Source organism: Leptinotarsa decemlineata, unplaced genomic scaffold (genome assembly GCF_025532065.1).
Source record: "Leptinotarsa decemlineata unplaced genomic scaffold, Ldec_3_MD MMD2_tig00000591_RagTag_RagTag, whole genome shotgun sequence".
Lineage (NCBI taxonomy): Eukaryota > Metazoa > Arthropoda > Insecta > Coleoptera > Chrysomelidae > Leptinotarsa > Leptinotarsa decemlineata.
The window spans coordinates 503,754-519,872 of record NW_027412552.1 but is presented as its reverse complement, the minus strand read 5'-3'; the positions used below and the strand labels follow the sequence as shown (position 1 = coordinate 519,872).

General features: G+C 36.8%; 1 protein-coding gene across 2 annotated transcripts in view; it reads left to right on the top strand.

Annotated features, from left to right (window-relative positions):
* TBC1D16 (TBC1 domain family member 16) overlaps nt 1-15,391 on the top strand; it is a 43,747-nt gene extending 28,356 nt beyond the window's left edge. For both annotated transcript variants that reach the window (XM_074174485.1, XM_074174487.1), the window contains exons 4-9: nt 610-779; nt 4,292-4,581; nt 7,029-7,231; nt 10,385-10,636; nt 10,686-10,867; nt 12,619-15,391. In XM_074174485.1, coding sequence (XP_074030586.1) covers nt 610-779; nt 4,292-4,581; nt 7,029-7,231; nt 10,385-10,636; nt 10,686-10,867; nt 12,619-12,818 — 1,297 coding nt within the window. In that variant the 3' untranslated portion in view covers nt 12,819-15,391. The remainder of the gene's footprint in view (nt 1-609; nt 780-4,291; nt 4,582-7,028; nt 7,232-10,384; nt 10,637-10,685; nt 10,868-12,618) is intronic.
* The last annotated feature ends 728 nt before the right edge of the window (nt 15,392-16,119 follow it).

Genomic DNA, 16,119 nt, shown 5'->3' with positions numbered 1-16,119 from the left:
TCTCTGGTTTCTCTTCCCCGCATCTTGCGTGTCTCAGCCCTGCTATCGCTTCGCATTCACAGAACACATGCAGTGCGGGTTCTTCCTCTTCTTGACAGAACCTGCATTGGGTTTTTTCTGTCAGACCCATGTTGCTCATATGGTTCCTGAGCCGGCTGTGCCCTGTTAGTAGATCCACCACTACCCTTACAAGACCTGCGGAAGACCTGATAATGGTTTAGCAGGTCTTCCGTGAATTTGAGCGATGGTTTCTTTATAACTCTTTCGCCTGCCTCATTCCTGGGAGTTTATTCCATCAATCTATCGATTCAGCTTCATACATGCTTTCACTACCCCGCAGAAGGGTTCTGGTTCGATTATTGCCTTGTGACACTCATGACCGGGTACCCAAGCTAGAGTGACCCTAATTTGGTTACTTAGCTCCTTGAGGGCGCTTCCACCAGTCTTGAGAAGTCTTGAAATGAGTTGAGCGCCTTAATTGCCACCTGGCGCTACAGCGTTTCATGAGTTGTGCTTCTTTCATTTCAGCTTATGCGTTCTATGTTTTTCTTCTGATAGATACTGAAATAGATATTAATTTGAAAAATAACTGATAGACAATTATTTCAGATCACTGAGATTGTTCTTCAATGACAATAGCTGCACATGCGGCCAACTGGTTGTTGCGTCTAGAGAATCGCAATATAAAATATTACATTTTCACCACGGCGGCTTAGACCATTTAGCCCAAGTCTTACATCAGTGGCATTCTTTACTACATAGCATCAAGTATGCAAAAGGTAAGTTAATTTGACAATAATGCAGTAAAAACGATATTTTTTTTCCTGACAACGATCATTTTTCATATCTTTGACACACTCCATACAATGATCTTCACGTGTAATAAAAACGTGATACAAATGTGACACAGAATGAAAGTTACATAGACAAACAAGGGTGGCCTGAAAAGTTTTCAACCTAACATAGCTAAGTATAGTCGAAGTAAACTTGAAGTTGACAGCACACTTAAAGTTGGCGGCACTCTCAAAGGCCAAAAAAACCAATACATGAAAATGAACCGTCATGTTATGGTGACGAATAGAAATCGAGAATTGCGGAGATGGTTATCGCCGTCGTGTTCAGTTCAGGATCTGATCGCGATTCGAGTGTTGAAATTCGATATTGGTGCAGTTATAATTACCTAATATTTTTGTTATCTGATTAACATGTGGCGTCCTTGGACAAGTACTAATAGTAATAACAAGTTTGATAATAACGCAGATTTTTTCCAGTGTAGTGATTCCAATAGCGATGGTGAACAATGCGAAAAAGAGATACCAGAGGATGTGTTTCAATGTATATAAGAATCTACATCTCAAGTTTGGTTTCGAGGGAAACAAACTATTACAAGGAACATCGGATTTGACCGAAATTCCTTTCTCAACTGTACGTAAAATAGACAAAAACAAACCTTATGAACACAAGACGCGATGTGATATAGGATTACCAAAACCTTCAGATGTTCATCTAATAAAATCATTGAAAAAACAGTATACGACTGTTACAAAAGCAATGAGATTCCTACAACTGAACTCATAAGAAAGATATTGAATACTTTCGGCCATAACGTGAGCTGCTGTAACAAAACTCTTCAGAATTGGATGAAGAAACTAGGATTTAGGTTTAAAATAATAAACAAACGTCAAGCAGTTATGGAAAGCAGAAGAATAGTGGAATTGCGTACCAAATACTTGTAACAAATACAAATGTGTACGCCTAACATGCCTGCAAACAAAGGATCGCGACTAATCATTGTGCATTGCAGAGGAAGTAAAGGATGGGTTCCGAATTCTTTGAAATTATGTGGAAAAAACTTGAGGACTGCTATGTTGACTTTCACAAGAACATGGTAACTGATATTTCCGAGGAATAGTTTGAAAATACATTGATCCCAAATTTGGATGTGAATAGTGTAATAGTTCTTGACAACGATTCCTATCATTCGCGACAGCTCATCAAAGTATCGAATAAAAAATCGAGGAAAGATGAAATACAAAGTTTTTTAATGGATAAAAATTTGTATCTTGAAGATTACTATACCAAAACCAACAATTTGAAGTTTTTCAGACAAAAACATTTGAAAATGTGTATGCCCATGAGACTATTGTTGAAAAATATGGACACACCATACTGAGACTACCCCCCTATTTTTGTGTTTTCAATCCCATCGAGTTGATTTGGAAACAATCGAAAACAAAACAGACGTAAAAGTAATTTTCCAAAATTTGATAAGAAGGTAATAGAGCTAATTAAAGAAGAAGTATCTGAAATTGCCGAAGAAGACTGACAGAAAAGGATTGAAAAAGTAATTTTAGTTGAAAAAGACTAAATGGAGATTTAACACTTCCATATTAATGGTGGACATAAATTCGTTATTGATTTAAATGAGACAGTGATAGTGAAACAGAGAATATGGAAGAGGAATTATCAGAAGCTCTCGAAAAAAGTTAGCAAAGTCTGCCAAACTTCTTCGGTAGTATTAGATACTTCTTCTTTGATTAGCTCTATTACCTTTTGATCAAATTTTGGAAAATTATTTTTACTCCTCATGCTTTGTTTCAATTTTCCCCAAATCAACTCGATGGTATAGTAATCTTCAAAATACAAATTGTTATCCATTAAAAAACTTTGTATTTCATCTTCCCTCGAATTTTTATTCGGTACTTTGATGAGCTGTCGCGAATGATTGGAAGCGTTGTCAGGAACTATTACACTATTCACATCGAAATTTGGAATCATTGTGTTTTCAAACCATTCCTTAAAAATATCAGCTCCCATGTTCTTATGATGGTCAACATTGCAGTCCTCAAATTTTTTTCCACAAAATTTCAAAGAATTCAAAACCCATCCTTTACTTCCTCTGCAATGCACAATAATTGGTTGCGATCCTTTGTTTTCAGGCATGTTAGGCGTACATATTCTCGAACCATAAGTCCACCCTTTCGTAACTGTGTCGTGCGTGTCATACCAAGATTCGTCCAAATAGAAAATTTGCCGTTGTTCTTGTCTCTATTGTTATGTTTTCCCCTGTGGGTTGACCAATAATTGACTACACCGAATTATCAAACTCAACTTTATTTCACTTCAAATACAATAAACACTTCTACTAAAATTCAGCTATTATTTGAATGGATATCACTTCGCTAGATCACATCGCGTACCGCACTGTAACGTCCACTTGACTGTGTCGATATGTTCGTGACTAGCTTTTATATATTGTAATTGAACGCGCTAGAAAATTTCGCCGAAGTTCCGGCGAAATCGGTAGCAATATTCTCGCTGCTTCTAGAGCGGCAGGGAACCTTATGCATTCGCGTTCTCTTAGCTACGCCACGTTTGGTTTATGGTTACCAGTGGCGGCCGGCGTTATTTTCTTCAGGGCATGCTTCACAACAATATTTAGTTATTTGTTCTAAGTATTTGTTAAGCAATTCCACTATTCTTCTGCTTTCCATAACTGCTTGACGTTTGTTTATTATTTTAAATCTAAATCCTAGTTTCTTTATCCAATTCTGAAGAGTTTTGTCACAAGAGCTCACGTTATGGCCGGAAGTATTCAATTTATTCCTTATGATTTCAGTTGTAGGAATCTCATTGCTATTGTAACAGTTTTATATTGTTTTTTCAATGATTTTATTAGATGAACACCTGAAGGTTTCGGTGATCTTGTATCACATCTCGTCTTGCGTTCATGAGGTTTGTTTTTGACTAATTTACTTAAAGTTTAGAAAGTAATTTTGGTTAAATCTGATGTTGCTTGTAATAATTTGCTTCCCTCGAAACCAAACTTGAAAAGTAGATTTTTATATACATTGAAACATATCTCTGTGTTTCAATATTCAAATGCATTCGAATCTTATTCACTGGTATCTCTTTTTCGCATTATTTACCATCGCTATTGGAATCACTACACTGGAAAAAGTCTGCGTTGTTATCACACTCGTTATTACTATTAGTACTTGTACAAGGACGCCACATTTTAAACAGATAATAAAAATTTTTAAGTAATTAAACTGCACCGATATCGAATTTCAACATCCAGATCGCGATCAGTTCCTGAACTGAACACAACGGCGATAACCATCTCCGCATTACTCGATTTCTATTCGTCATCGTAACATGACTTTGAATGCATATTCATGTTGGGGTCTGGAACTTATCAGAACACCCTCGTAAATGTGACATATCCAAGCCGTAATGAGATACATGTGACTTGACTGATGTATGAAATACACACTTTCTGAATTTCTAGGTATAGAAGAAAATCTACCATATCGTCACTTCATGGTATGTAGACCAGAAGTATCAGTATTAGAGTTGCACCCAGAGGAAGGTCAAGTGCCTAAGTTGACTGAAGACTTATTCAGGAGTTTATTCAATGAAGTGGGGCAGCTGGAAGACGACCTAACTCTGAGGAAGAACGTGTTCTTTTCTGGAATGGATAGAGATATCAGAAAAGAAGTATGGCCATTCCTGCTTCATGTTTATCCATATCAGAGCACTTATGAAGAGCGAGCGCAAATTGCGGAAATTAGAAGAAACGTAAGTTTTTTTTCTAGGCGTAGAAAAGATTTTCTTTAATTTCATTCGAAATAATGATTTGACAGGTATTGGAACTGTTGGAAAATAAATATTTTAGCTTTTCAATAAACAAATATAAAATGTGAAGTATTTTTAAATTTTTATTTCAAATAGATCAAATTTTTATTCAAAATAGTCGTTGATGTTCCTAATTGATATTTTTTATTAAAATTCAATTAGATTGTGTAGCGTCCAATATTATTTTAAAAAAAATTTCACTACTATCAGAAATCCTACTAATATTATAAATGCGAATGTAAGTTTTTTGTTATGGTTTCACGTGAAAACTACTCAACTGATCATCATGAAATTTTCTACATATGTTCATGGATGTATTAGAAGTAACATAGGATACTTTTTATTAAAATTTTTTTTATGTAAGATAAAAAAATTGTTGGTCAAAAAAATCTCAAAATCTAGCTACTTTAACGTCATCTAGCATCATCAGTACTCACCAGTGAAATATATTTGTTATTGCAATTCAATAAAGTATAGTTTAAATTTTCGAAACTCATCGTATGTAATAATTTTCAAAAATTGATAATCCCAGCCAGGCGTTAAAATATAATTCTTATATTGATTCATTTCTATTATACCGCGGGTAAAAGCTAGTACAAAATAAACAATAATATATCATGGAAATGCAAAGCATTGGTTTTGTAGTCGTTATGATTTAATAAATAGAAAACTGTTATGTGAGGTATCCTACAAGAAACTGTTTTGAGGCCGCTTGTACTTAACGTTTATTCTAATCCTAATCCTAAATAAGATCTTTTATAAGTAATAATAATTTAGGCAAAATCATATTTAATGCAAAACCTAGACGTGACAGAATGAAGAAATCTGGCATATATAGAATAGAATGAGTGAATGCTCTGCAGTATATATAGGCCAGACCGGCAGACATTTCGAAGTAAGATTCCGTGAAGACAAAAAAATCTTCTATGTACGAACATCTACAAGAAACAAACCACAAAATAAGTAAGGAAAACCTCAAAAGCTTACATACATGTAGTAAAGGAAGGAAAATGAATTTGTTGGAAGCCATGGAAATCAATAAATCAATTAAAAACTCAAAATATAACGAACAAACAGATTTGTGTAGGTCTCCACTTTTGAATTTATAAAGATGACAACGCAATTAATCACAGTTGGAAAATTATGTAGTTGGTATTAATGAATACTAATACCTACTCTATACTATTTTACATTGCTGCAGGATTTTACATAAACATAAAACCTCGTTGTTCAAATCATCATTTTTGTATAATATAGCTACCCTTTATAATGGTATCCCCAATGAAATAAAACATATGTCAATCTATTCTTTTCGGAAAAAACTGGAACTGATTCTACTTGATGGTTTAGACCTCCAATTTATCGAATAATTATTACTGTGCTGATATCATCCATGTAACTTTGAACAATATAATTATCATTACTTGTCTGTGTCGATATATATTTGCAAGTGCAAATATCTAAAAATTGTTGATAAACATTTTTTTTTCAATTGATATTTAGCTATTTAGCTTTCACATTGAACAATGGCAGTTATTAACATAAAATATGAATTTTTTACGTGATTTGCTTATTGAATTGTTTTAAACAAATAGAGACATTCAATATTTTCGAAAATTTTCTTTTGCTATTGTATTGTCTACAGATAATTATGATTTAAAAAAAATTTCGATTTTAATTATAATTTTTAATTGTTTAAAATCGATTTTTTTATATTTCGATTGTTTGAATGATTAGTTAAGAAATAATTTACCTTTTAAAAATCAAAATTTACACTTTTGAATAGTTTGGCAAAAAAATCATTCATTATTTAATTGTTATTAGTTCAACAATTTGTTGTAAACAAATATTCACCAACGTTATATTTTTTTGTGAAGCAGAAAAAAAGCGAAGCAGTAACTCGTCTTGATAATGCCATCTGAGATGATGGCGAAACGTCAACTATCGAATAGTACACAACGGATGAACACCCGGAAAAACAACACATCATATTCTACCATCCGTGAAAACCTACATTGTAATATATATATATATATATATATATATATATATATATATATATATATATATATACTCCGATATTTCTCTTAGGTCAGTAGTGTTAGAATACTTGATAATGGTGTTAAAACCGAAACCTTTGTCGTATTAATATCAGTACATTAAGTAAGTGGGAATTAGACAAATTATTTTATTTCTATATCTATATCATTTGATTGTAGTTTATCCTAATCACAAAAAGATCAGCATTCAAAATGATTTTTCAAAATGGGAACATCGCAGTTTTTTGTGACAGGAAAAAATTTATAGGATTTAAAAATTATTATTATTCAGTTGGGATGATTGACCAATATTTCACTATTGAAATTGGAAAAATCCTTTTTTTTTTTCAGGAATACGAAGAGATTAACAGGAGACGTTTCGATCTTAACGAGAACCAATTGAATCATTTCAGGAGAAAGATTCAGAGCGTTGTTGAAAAAGACGTCGTTAGAACTGATAGAGGAAATCCGTTTTTTGCTGGAGACAATAACCCAAACATTGCTATAATGAAGAATATTCTACTTAATTATGCCGTTTATAATCCAGGATTGGGGTAAATAGTTTACATATTTTTTGAGGGTGTCGGAACTAAAAAAAAATTTTACGTGACATACGAGGGAGTTTTGAAAAGTTTCCGACCTCAACTTGAAGATAGCGGCACTCGTAAATAAAAGCTAGTGAATTTCGTTGTTCATCTGCTGACAGTTACTCACCAAAGTTTCAGCAATTTTGGACGCGCAGTTGTTATGTAACAGTCGTCCGAATGAGTTGATGTGAGTGTTTTCATGAAAATCGACAAAATCGAGAATTGAGCTGTCATTGAACATTTGTTTTTGAAAAGCAATACACCTAAGTCATTAAAAGATGAGTTGGATTCGGTGTATGGGGACTCTGCACCATCAATTACCACAGTGAAATTTTGTGCAGCTAAATTTAAACGTGGCCGTAAGAGCTTGGGAGACAATAAACATTTTGGACGTCCAAAAACTGCAACTACCGAAGAAAACTTCGCCAAAGTTCACAAAATGGTGGTAGACGACAGCCGAATTGAAGTGAGAGATAGTAGAGGTTACGGGCATGTCATAAGAACGTGTTTCTCATATTTGAAATCAACATTCAGACATGAGAGAGCTGTCCGCGCGTTGTTTGCCGCGTTTGCTCATGTTGGACCAAAAACGTGTTAGGATGATCTGTTGGTGTAGTTTAGTAGCGATAAATCCGAGTTTTGACGCCGATTAATTATTGAAGATGAAACTTGGATCCACCGTTATACGCCCGAAACAAAAATACAGTCGAAACAGTGGACTGCAAAGAAGGAACCGGCTCCAAACAAGAAAAAAAACTGTTTTTTTTCGGCTAGGAAAGTGATGGAGAATGTTTTTTCGGATAGTCATGGAGTTATATTAATCGATTATCTTCAAGAAGGAAAAACTATTACAGAACTTGCGGAAAAACCGCCACATTTTCAGAAAAAAATTCTGTTTTACCAAGGCAACGATTCATCTCACACCTCAGCCATGGCAAAAATCCTCGAGTTACGGTTTGAACTGCCGGACCATCCGCTTTAGGTTAGTTAGGTTAGGTCCAAATTGAGAGGGTCTATTCGACCTTCCACCGCAACCCGCAAGGGTTTGTTGTGGCTCACACCTATTCACACTCGGACAAATAAACCCAGCTTCTTAACGAAGCCGATTAGTTTGTCTGGTGAGTGATCTTTCAGGTCAGATGATGAGAGTACGGCTCTGCCGAACTCTAAAAACCCAATTCGGTCCCCAGAGGGGCAGACACAAAAATATGGTCTGCTGTTTCATCGTTAATGAGGTAGTCGGATAGTCAAGGTGCAAGATTCCCACATTGATACCTGCGACAACCTTCCCATATGAGGGTTCTTGCCCGTCAGCAACACCTGATTCTTAGATTCAACCGTGCAGGGTTTTTTCGCCTCTGGTTTTGGTGAGTCATCGCTTGAGCGCAAAAGTTTGCTAACCTGCTCATGGGGGGTTTGTTCCTCCACCTGACACAGATTCTGCGTACGCTGCTCAAGAATTTGGTGCAAGGCGGTTTCATAAGGTACCCCACTCTTGGGGAGACGACTCAGTCGTTTCCTGGCTGTACCACCAAACCTTTTTTGTAGGTTCAGTTATTGGATCAGGAGTTGGAGAGTTGAGAAGCTTTCGCTCCTGAACTAAATTTACAGGGAGGTCAGTTGGAGTCGTAAACTCGACATCTTTCTCTTTAGACTCGCTCCTGAACTAAATTTACAGAAAGGTCAGTTGGAGTCGTGAACTCGACATCCATCTTCTTTGTAGACTCGCTCCTGATCTAAATTTACAGGGAGGCCAGTTGGAGTCGTAAGCTCGACATCCATCTCTTCTGTAGACTCAGCGCCAGAAAGAATTTTTAAGTTTACTCTCTCCATAAAAATCCCACGATTAGCTAGGGAAAGAAGGTCAATCACGGCAGAGCTCCGCATTACCGTGACAAGGCGATGCTACCAGGAAAGGACGCCCGTTGAGACAGCTGATAGGCTCAGTGTCATTCATCCTTTCAGCACGGATACACACACCTTAGTAATAAGCCATCGTTGGGATGCCATTCAGTTGGGGAATAACAAAACCACAAGTGATTCTGTCATTCCCGTATCCACTGACGTGGAAGCATGCATCATTCGATCATATTTCAAACAATGTCACTGATTTTTAGCTTGGCGTGAATTTAGGTACCTTTACTCTTATTTTTTGGTCTAATTTGACTGGACAATAATCTGCTATATTGGTTTGGCTCGGTTGCAGAAAGTTATAATGAATCACACTAGTCGCTGACCAACATACAGTAGCCATGGTCTTTTCTGTTGGGTTTTCGCCTTTGGGAAGTGCCTGGATGGTTCATCGGTTACCAACCACTATCCTGAACATCTCCTGTTATCGTGAAGGATCCATTTTTCTTCACACATAACGATCAGATCCAAAAAAGGGTCGTTGTGGTTGTGCAAAAGTAAAGAAGAACGGACCTCGGAATGTGACAATTTCTGTTGATCGTTCAAATCGTGCAGCACCCACTTTTCGAGCTTTTTCAACTGTCCAATACGTTTTAAACCATCAAAAACCGCATGGGAGCTGGGTCAGTCTCCACCAGAGTCCTTAAATCGTCGCGCGGCAGCGCTTTGGTTCTTATTCAATTCGTAGAGGAAACAATTAAAATATGGAATAGTTATTAACGTTACAAGGCCGATGTGTAGCAAATAACGGATGAGGTTGAATATTGTAATACGAGGCGCAGCCGAGGATTATAATAACCGTGTACACTTGCTTTGACAACATTGATATTTGAAGGTTAGGTTTTTAAATCGTACACCATATTAGAGTATTACCTACAGATTTGAAAAATTATTTTTTTTCTTGAGTCTGATGGATACACACCAAAATAAACAAAAATTTTGTCTGAAGATGAAGTAACTAACTAAGTTTTTTGTTGGAGACAGATGATCATATATGGTTGCTCTTAACGTCCGCCGGCCGTTAAAAAATCTTTACGGACGGAGGCTGTTTACATTAACTTTTCAAATGTCATCTGAATAACGGTAAATCAAAATAACACCTACACGAACAGTATATATTACGACACAGTAGAATAAATATTTTTTGAGATATGGAACTACAAAAACGCATGACATCAAACTTATATTAAAAAAAATATTCCATTTCAGATACACCCAAGGCATGAGTGATCTGTTATCCCCTGTGCTGTATGAGCTCCAAGACGAAGTAGCAGCCTTCTGGTGCTTTGTAGGTCTGATGCAAAGGGCTGTATTCGTAGCCACCCCTACAGATAGGGACATGGACAGGTGTCTGCGTTACTTGCGTGAGTTGATCAGACTGATGGTCCCCAAGTTTCACGAGCACTTGAAGAAACACAAAGATGCCACCGAGCTTCTTTTTTGCCACAGGTGGATTCTATTGTGAGTATTTTCGGTTCTGGAAACACAGAGGATAATTTGATTCTTGTAGGTGCTTCAAGAGAGAGTTTACCGAGGCTGTAGCCTTGAGGATGTGGGAGGCTTGCTGGGCGAATTATTTAACAGATTATTTCCATTTGTTCCTTTGTTTAGCCATAATTTCTGTTTATGCCGATGACGTGATTGCTCAAGATCTTCGGTCTGATGAAATGTTGCTACATTTCAGTTCCCTAGGTGAGTTTTTTCCATTTCTGATATCATTTAGTGGAATATCGGTTCAATTATGATCTTGGTATGATAGGTTATTCAAAATAGAAGGATAATAGTTATAATAATTATTATTATTCACCATGAAAGTACAATTGATAAAAAACAAGAAGAGGAAAATGAAACAACTTTCAGTACAAAGTTGAATAGCAATAATTGAATAGTAACAAAGGAGTCGAGCTGACAGTGATACTGTCATGACAAGATCAGAAAATGTATGCAACCGCTGTAGAAAATTCCTTTTTGTAATGCCAAGGTCGGGAACGGACGAAAGACTAGACAGTTAAGTAGGTCTTTAGTATTTTTTGAAGTGTTTTATTGTATATGATCTAAATTCACGGGGTAGTTAATTGTAATGTTTAGGTGCATTTTACGAGAAGCAGCTGGTGAAGATTTGAGTTTGAGGATGACTTAAACTGAACTGTTCTTTATGGTAAAACTACTTATTGTTGAGAATGTTTTAAGCCTCTTCAGTGAGTGATCAGTTTGACAAGGTATCAAAACTTTGTGTGCTGAATAGATCTTCATTGTTTAAAATGGTGAGTATACCGTAAAAGGGTGAGTGGCGGGGGAACCACTGTCTTCCTCTTACGGGTGTTTGACAGGCCCCCGGTGCAGATCACACGGCACTCACCCAATAAAGTTATCGGTCAACCACCCAATCCCGCAGCTGCGGGCAACAGGCATTGGCCGGTCTCAAGCTAGATGTGTGGGAAAGGTGTCTCGCAATTGGCGTTGGCCTCTTAGGGGCAGCGGCTCCACTAGCGGGTAAAGGGATAGGGTTGCGGTAATCCATTCATGGGTGCATTGCAGCCCCTTACTGAGGCACTGGACGGCTTATGCTGTTCCGTGATCCTCGCCTGCTTCTGTACGGATCCAAGCGTTCGAGGTGTCGGGGATCGCGGTCCCTCCAACGGGCACTGGTATCCGAGTCTAGTCTTGGAGGGCACCAAGGCAGACGTTCGAGGTGTCGGACCCCGAATGGACGGAGCTACTAGTATCCAAGCTTAGGATCCCGACCTGTCACTTCCGGGACTATAGCCCCAACTGATTTAGCAAGGTTGGCGGGGGCAGGTGTGCGACGCGAGCACTCTCTGGCGAAAGTCGAGCTTAGTTAACTTGTACGAACGTTCGGTCGACCGCTGCCGAAGGTCCTGTCTCTTGGTTAGCCACACTAAGTAGATGTAAGGAGGCAACTCCGGGTTCGGCATAGCGGGAGGAAGCCCTGCGAAATCCTGTTGGTATGGTCGAGGGGGGTACCCGCAAGGATTTCCCGAAAATCCACCCCACCATGCCCGATCGCATCCAACGCCAGGGTGCGTGGTATACCGAAAGACTAGAATTTGTATGCAAAATACTCTTCCAAACTGTAGAAGCACTTTCCCAAAACAAGGTTTTTTACTGATTTTCTAAATTTTTTAAGTTCATCAATTGATATAATATGTTTTGGTTGATGATTATTTATTTGTCTACTTCTATAGATTTGAGAGACTGCCTGGTCAAAGAAGATGTGAGCAGTGGAAGGGCAAGTTGTTTATCGCTACGCGTAGACCTTTCTGTATGGCTTTCAAACTTCTCTTAACCGGTTTCCAATTGTTGCTACAAAATACATATTTTGAGCCTCACGTTGGGCGCCATATAGAGTCATAAAAATTACCAGATTTATCAGAATCAATATCATGTCTTGCTCTTATACTGACCAATCTACTTTTTTCCAGCTATGTACATGGATGGTCAACTAATTGCCAGGAAGGCAAGAGGACTGCTACATCAGTACAGACAAATGCGAGAAATACCTTGCACTCTATCTGGTTTATGTACCAGATGCGGTCCTGGTATCTGGGACAGCTCACACAGTCCTCGAATCTACTGTGTAGGTCATGAAAAAGAAGGGTTCAGCAACGTTTGTGCGTACTGAACGAACTGTTGAATAGATTTGTCAAAGAATTCAATCACTATATTTCTTTGTTTCTTGAGTTACAGTGTGTCACTTAAGAGCGGTCAGAAAGGATAATTCATGGACTTACTCAACTTCTACTAAATTATTGAACTCGCTAAGAACTATATTGTGTGATGCCTGTATAGATCATTATCAATAAGTTTCATACCGTTCAATCATTTGTGACTGTACGAGAATACATTGAAAAACTCTTAGCCAGCTGTATAAGCAAACACAGTTTGGAACATCATATTTTCCTCATGAACACCTCTAGACGTTTTTTTTCGCCATGCAAACCAGCCCTCCATATCTTTTATCATCTTTTCGTTGGGAGAAAATTTACGACCTTTTAGATTTTTCTACACTTGAGGAAAAATTGATAGTTGAATAGAGCTAGATCTTGTGGATGAGGTGGATGCATGTTGCCGTGCACACGAATTGTCTAGGCTAAGTAGATATCAATACATCCTCGTACCACTCACAACGAGAGATAACAGTTCAATGGAATTTGAATGCTATTTAAAGCACACAAGGACAAATATATATAAGGTGTGTTTGTATTTATTTTCAATTTCCAAATTTATATTTTGCTGGCTACTAATTCATAACAACCAATTGAGTTGGTCAAACAGCTCGTTCCAAATCAGACATAATATACTTTCAATGTGTCTTAATGTTTTCAGAATGTTTTATAGGCAATAGCACAACAGACTCCTCGGCAGCTCAAGGGAAATGCTGTAGGGAGTGGCTTCGGCAATTCTTTTTAGATTTACTAACAATGAATGGTAGAAGAAATTATTGTAAATCCATGATTGAACTGAATTTCACAAATCTATGTTATAGAGTTCGAAAATTCAAGTCATTATGACTTGCAGTATTAAGGAAGCGTTCCGAAGTTGACTGTTGCTTTTGTAAAAAAGTTGTTGAGAGATATAATATTCGCATTGTACATTTGTTGGACAAATTGTAAAAACATATAGTATTATAAGTTATTATACAAAAAATCCCCTCAGGGCGTTGGTGTTTTACCTATTAGTTCAAAATTCAATGGAGTTATATATTTGACAGATTTAATATTTCGCTTTGAATAAGAAAACACATTCTTTAGTGTTCCCTGTCTCGGAACCTTGGAACCAAAATTAGCAGTATTTTCAAAAATCTTGCACTTTTTGAATTAGTTTCATTACAGTTAGATGGAATATGACATCTTTTGGTAGAAAATAGTTGTTAAAAAAATATTTTACTCACCATGATGCGCAATTATACAGGACTATTCAAATTCGAGTCTTTGCTTGGCCATCTTGTACATGGAAAAATACAGAGATTCGGTTGAATTGTGGTGAAATTGCCTATTTAGAGTGTCATCTAATGTTATCAAAAAATATATGGAAAAACCCGAAAAATTCAAAACTATGTTTTTCAGAAGACAGAATCAACATAATTTTCCAATGCCTTTGAAATTAAGAACGACATATCGGATTTTTCATTATTGATTTCTAGAATATGCAAGTTTCCTTTTCAAGAACTCCGTATAAGTTTCAATTTAGGAAAGATGAAGTGCTCAACTGACTCATATACTCATTTTATATTCCTTAATACTGACCTACTCCTGTAGAAAAGAGAGAAGAGGATAGGTGGAGAAGGTGCGGAAGAGAGGAGGAGATGAAGGGGGGCGAAAATAAGGGGAGACAAAAGGGAGAGGGTGAACAAGGGAAGGAGGTGGGGGAGAGGGTAAGTAAACGTGAAGGAAGAGGGAGGATAGGAGAAGGGAATGATGGAAGGAGGCAAAGAGAGGAGGAGAGAAGGCTAGAAAGGAAGGCAAGGAGGAGAGGTGAATAGAAAAGGAAGAGCAAAATAAGGAGAGAGGCTGATAGAAGGGAGGATGGCGGTGAGAGTAGAGGGAAGAGGATGAGGGCTAAGGTGCGAGAGGAGAGGAAGGAAGAGAGGAGAGGGGTGAGCCGAAGTTGATAGGAGGAGAGGAGAAGAAGAGAAGAGGGTAGAGGAGGAGAAGAAGAAAGGGAGAAGCGAAAAAGAAAGGCGATGGGATGGCAAAGAGGGGGGAGATAAGTTTTAAAATTTCTTATGGATATCTTGGGAACCTAAAACAGCCAAGTTGATTTTTTTTTGTAGCAATCAATGAGCAACTTTGCCAAAATTTACCATTCACAAGATCCCTGAATAGTCCTGTATATCACTTAATTTCATCGTACCTAAAATTGTTTTCTCGGTGGGTAATGTATGATCAGCTCAATCCAGTGACTTGGTATTAAAAAATGCATTGAATATATGTGACTCCTTCCAAAAGGTTTTAATAATCATGTGTCGATCAGTATTGAGTCTAATCAAGCTTATTAAGTTTAAGAAATATATCTCACAATTATTGTGAGAAAAAAATGTTATTAATGAGCGTGAAGATCATTAAAAAAACATATCACCCTAAGAATCATTCCACCTGAAAGAATAATGTTATTTCATTGTTATTTATGTTTGAATTTTGAGGAAAGACATATGTTTGTTACGCTGTAAACATCGCTAATAAATGAATTGAAAAATATTTTGTTTTATTCCTTGAAACACCGACGAATACAAGGTAGGAAAATGCAAGTCCGGTTAGAGAAGAGTAATTTTGAAAGATTCGATTTACCCTTCTGTTTTCAAAGATATTGAGGTAGGTTATCTCATCACATGAATAGTGTAGAACTTTGCTGAAAAAGAACTGAATGTAAAATTGATTGAAACTCAATCCTTTCGAATCCCCAACTCAATAAAAATAAATGAAATTCCAACAGTCCAATCACCAAACAATTATTTGGAATTACAAGATTCCAACGCTTCAGAAAAAAAATTAATTTTGAAAAATCAGTGCTAGTATAGAAACCAGTCGCTAGGTTCAGGTACTATGGATTTTCTTGAGGAGAAAGTTGTTTCCGTTCTCTTCTTCAATATTGTCAAGTATGAAAAAATAATATTTGAATTCAATTTAATTTAAAATCTCATTTCCAAATCAATCATTGAAATAATGGATTCGGAATTTATTAAATATTGACTTCAATAAAGATTCTCAGTTCGATATTTTATTTCACCCAATAATTGCTTACCACATTCATGGCTACATTAGTAGTTTCTGGAATCAAGTTCCATTTCGAATCATTTTATAATTTTGAATCGCCGTTGAGAATTGTCGATTTAGCAATTGTCAGAGTAATTATTAATGACGGAAGAATAATTTTTCTCATAAATTGGAATGTAGTTTTCCAACACATTGAATAGTTTTTGGTGT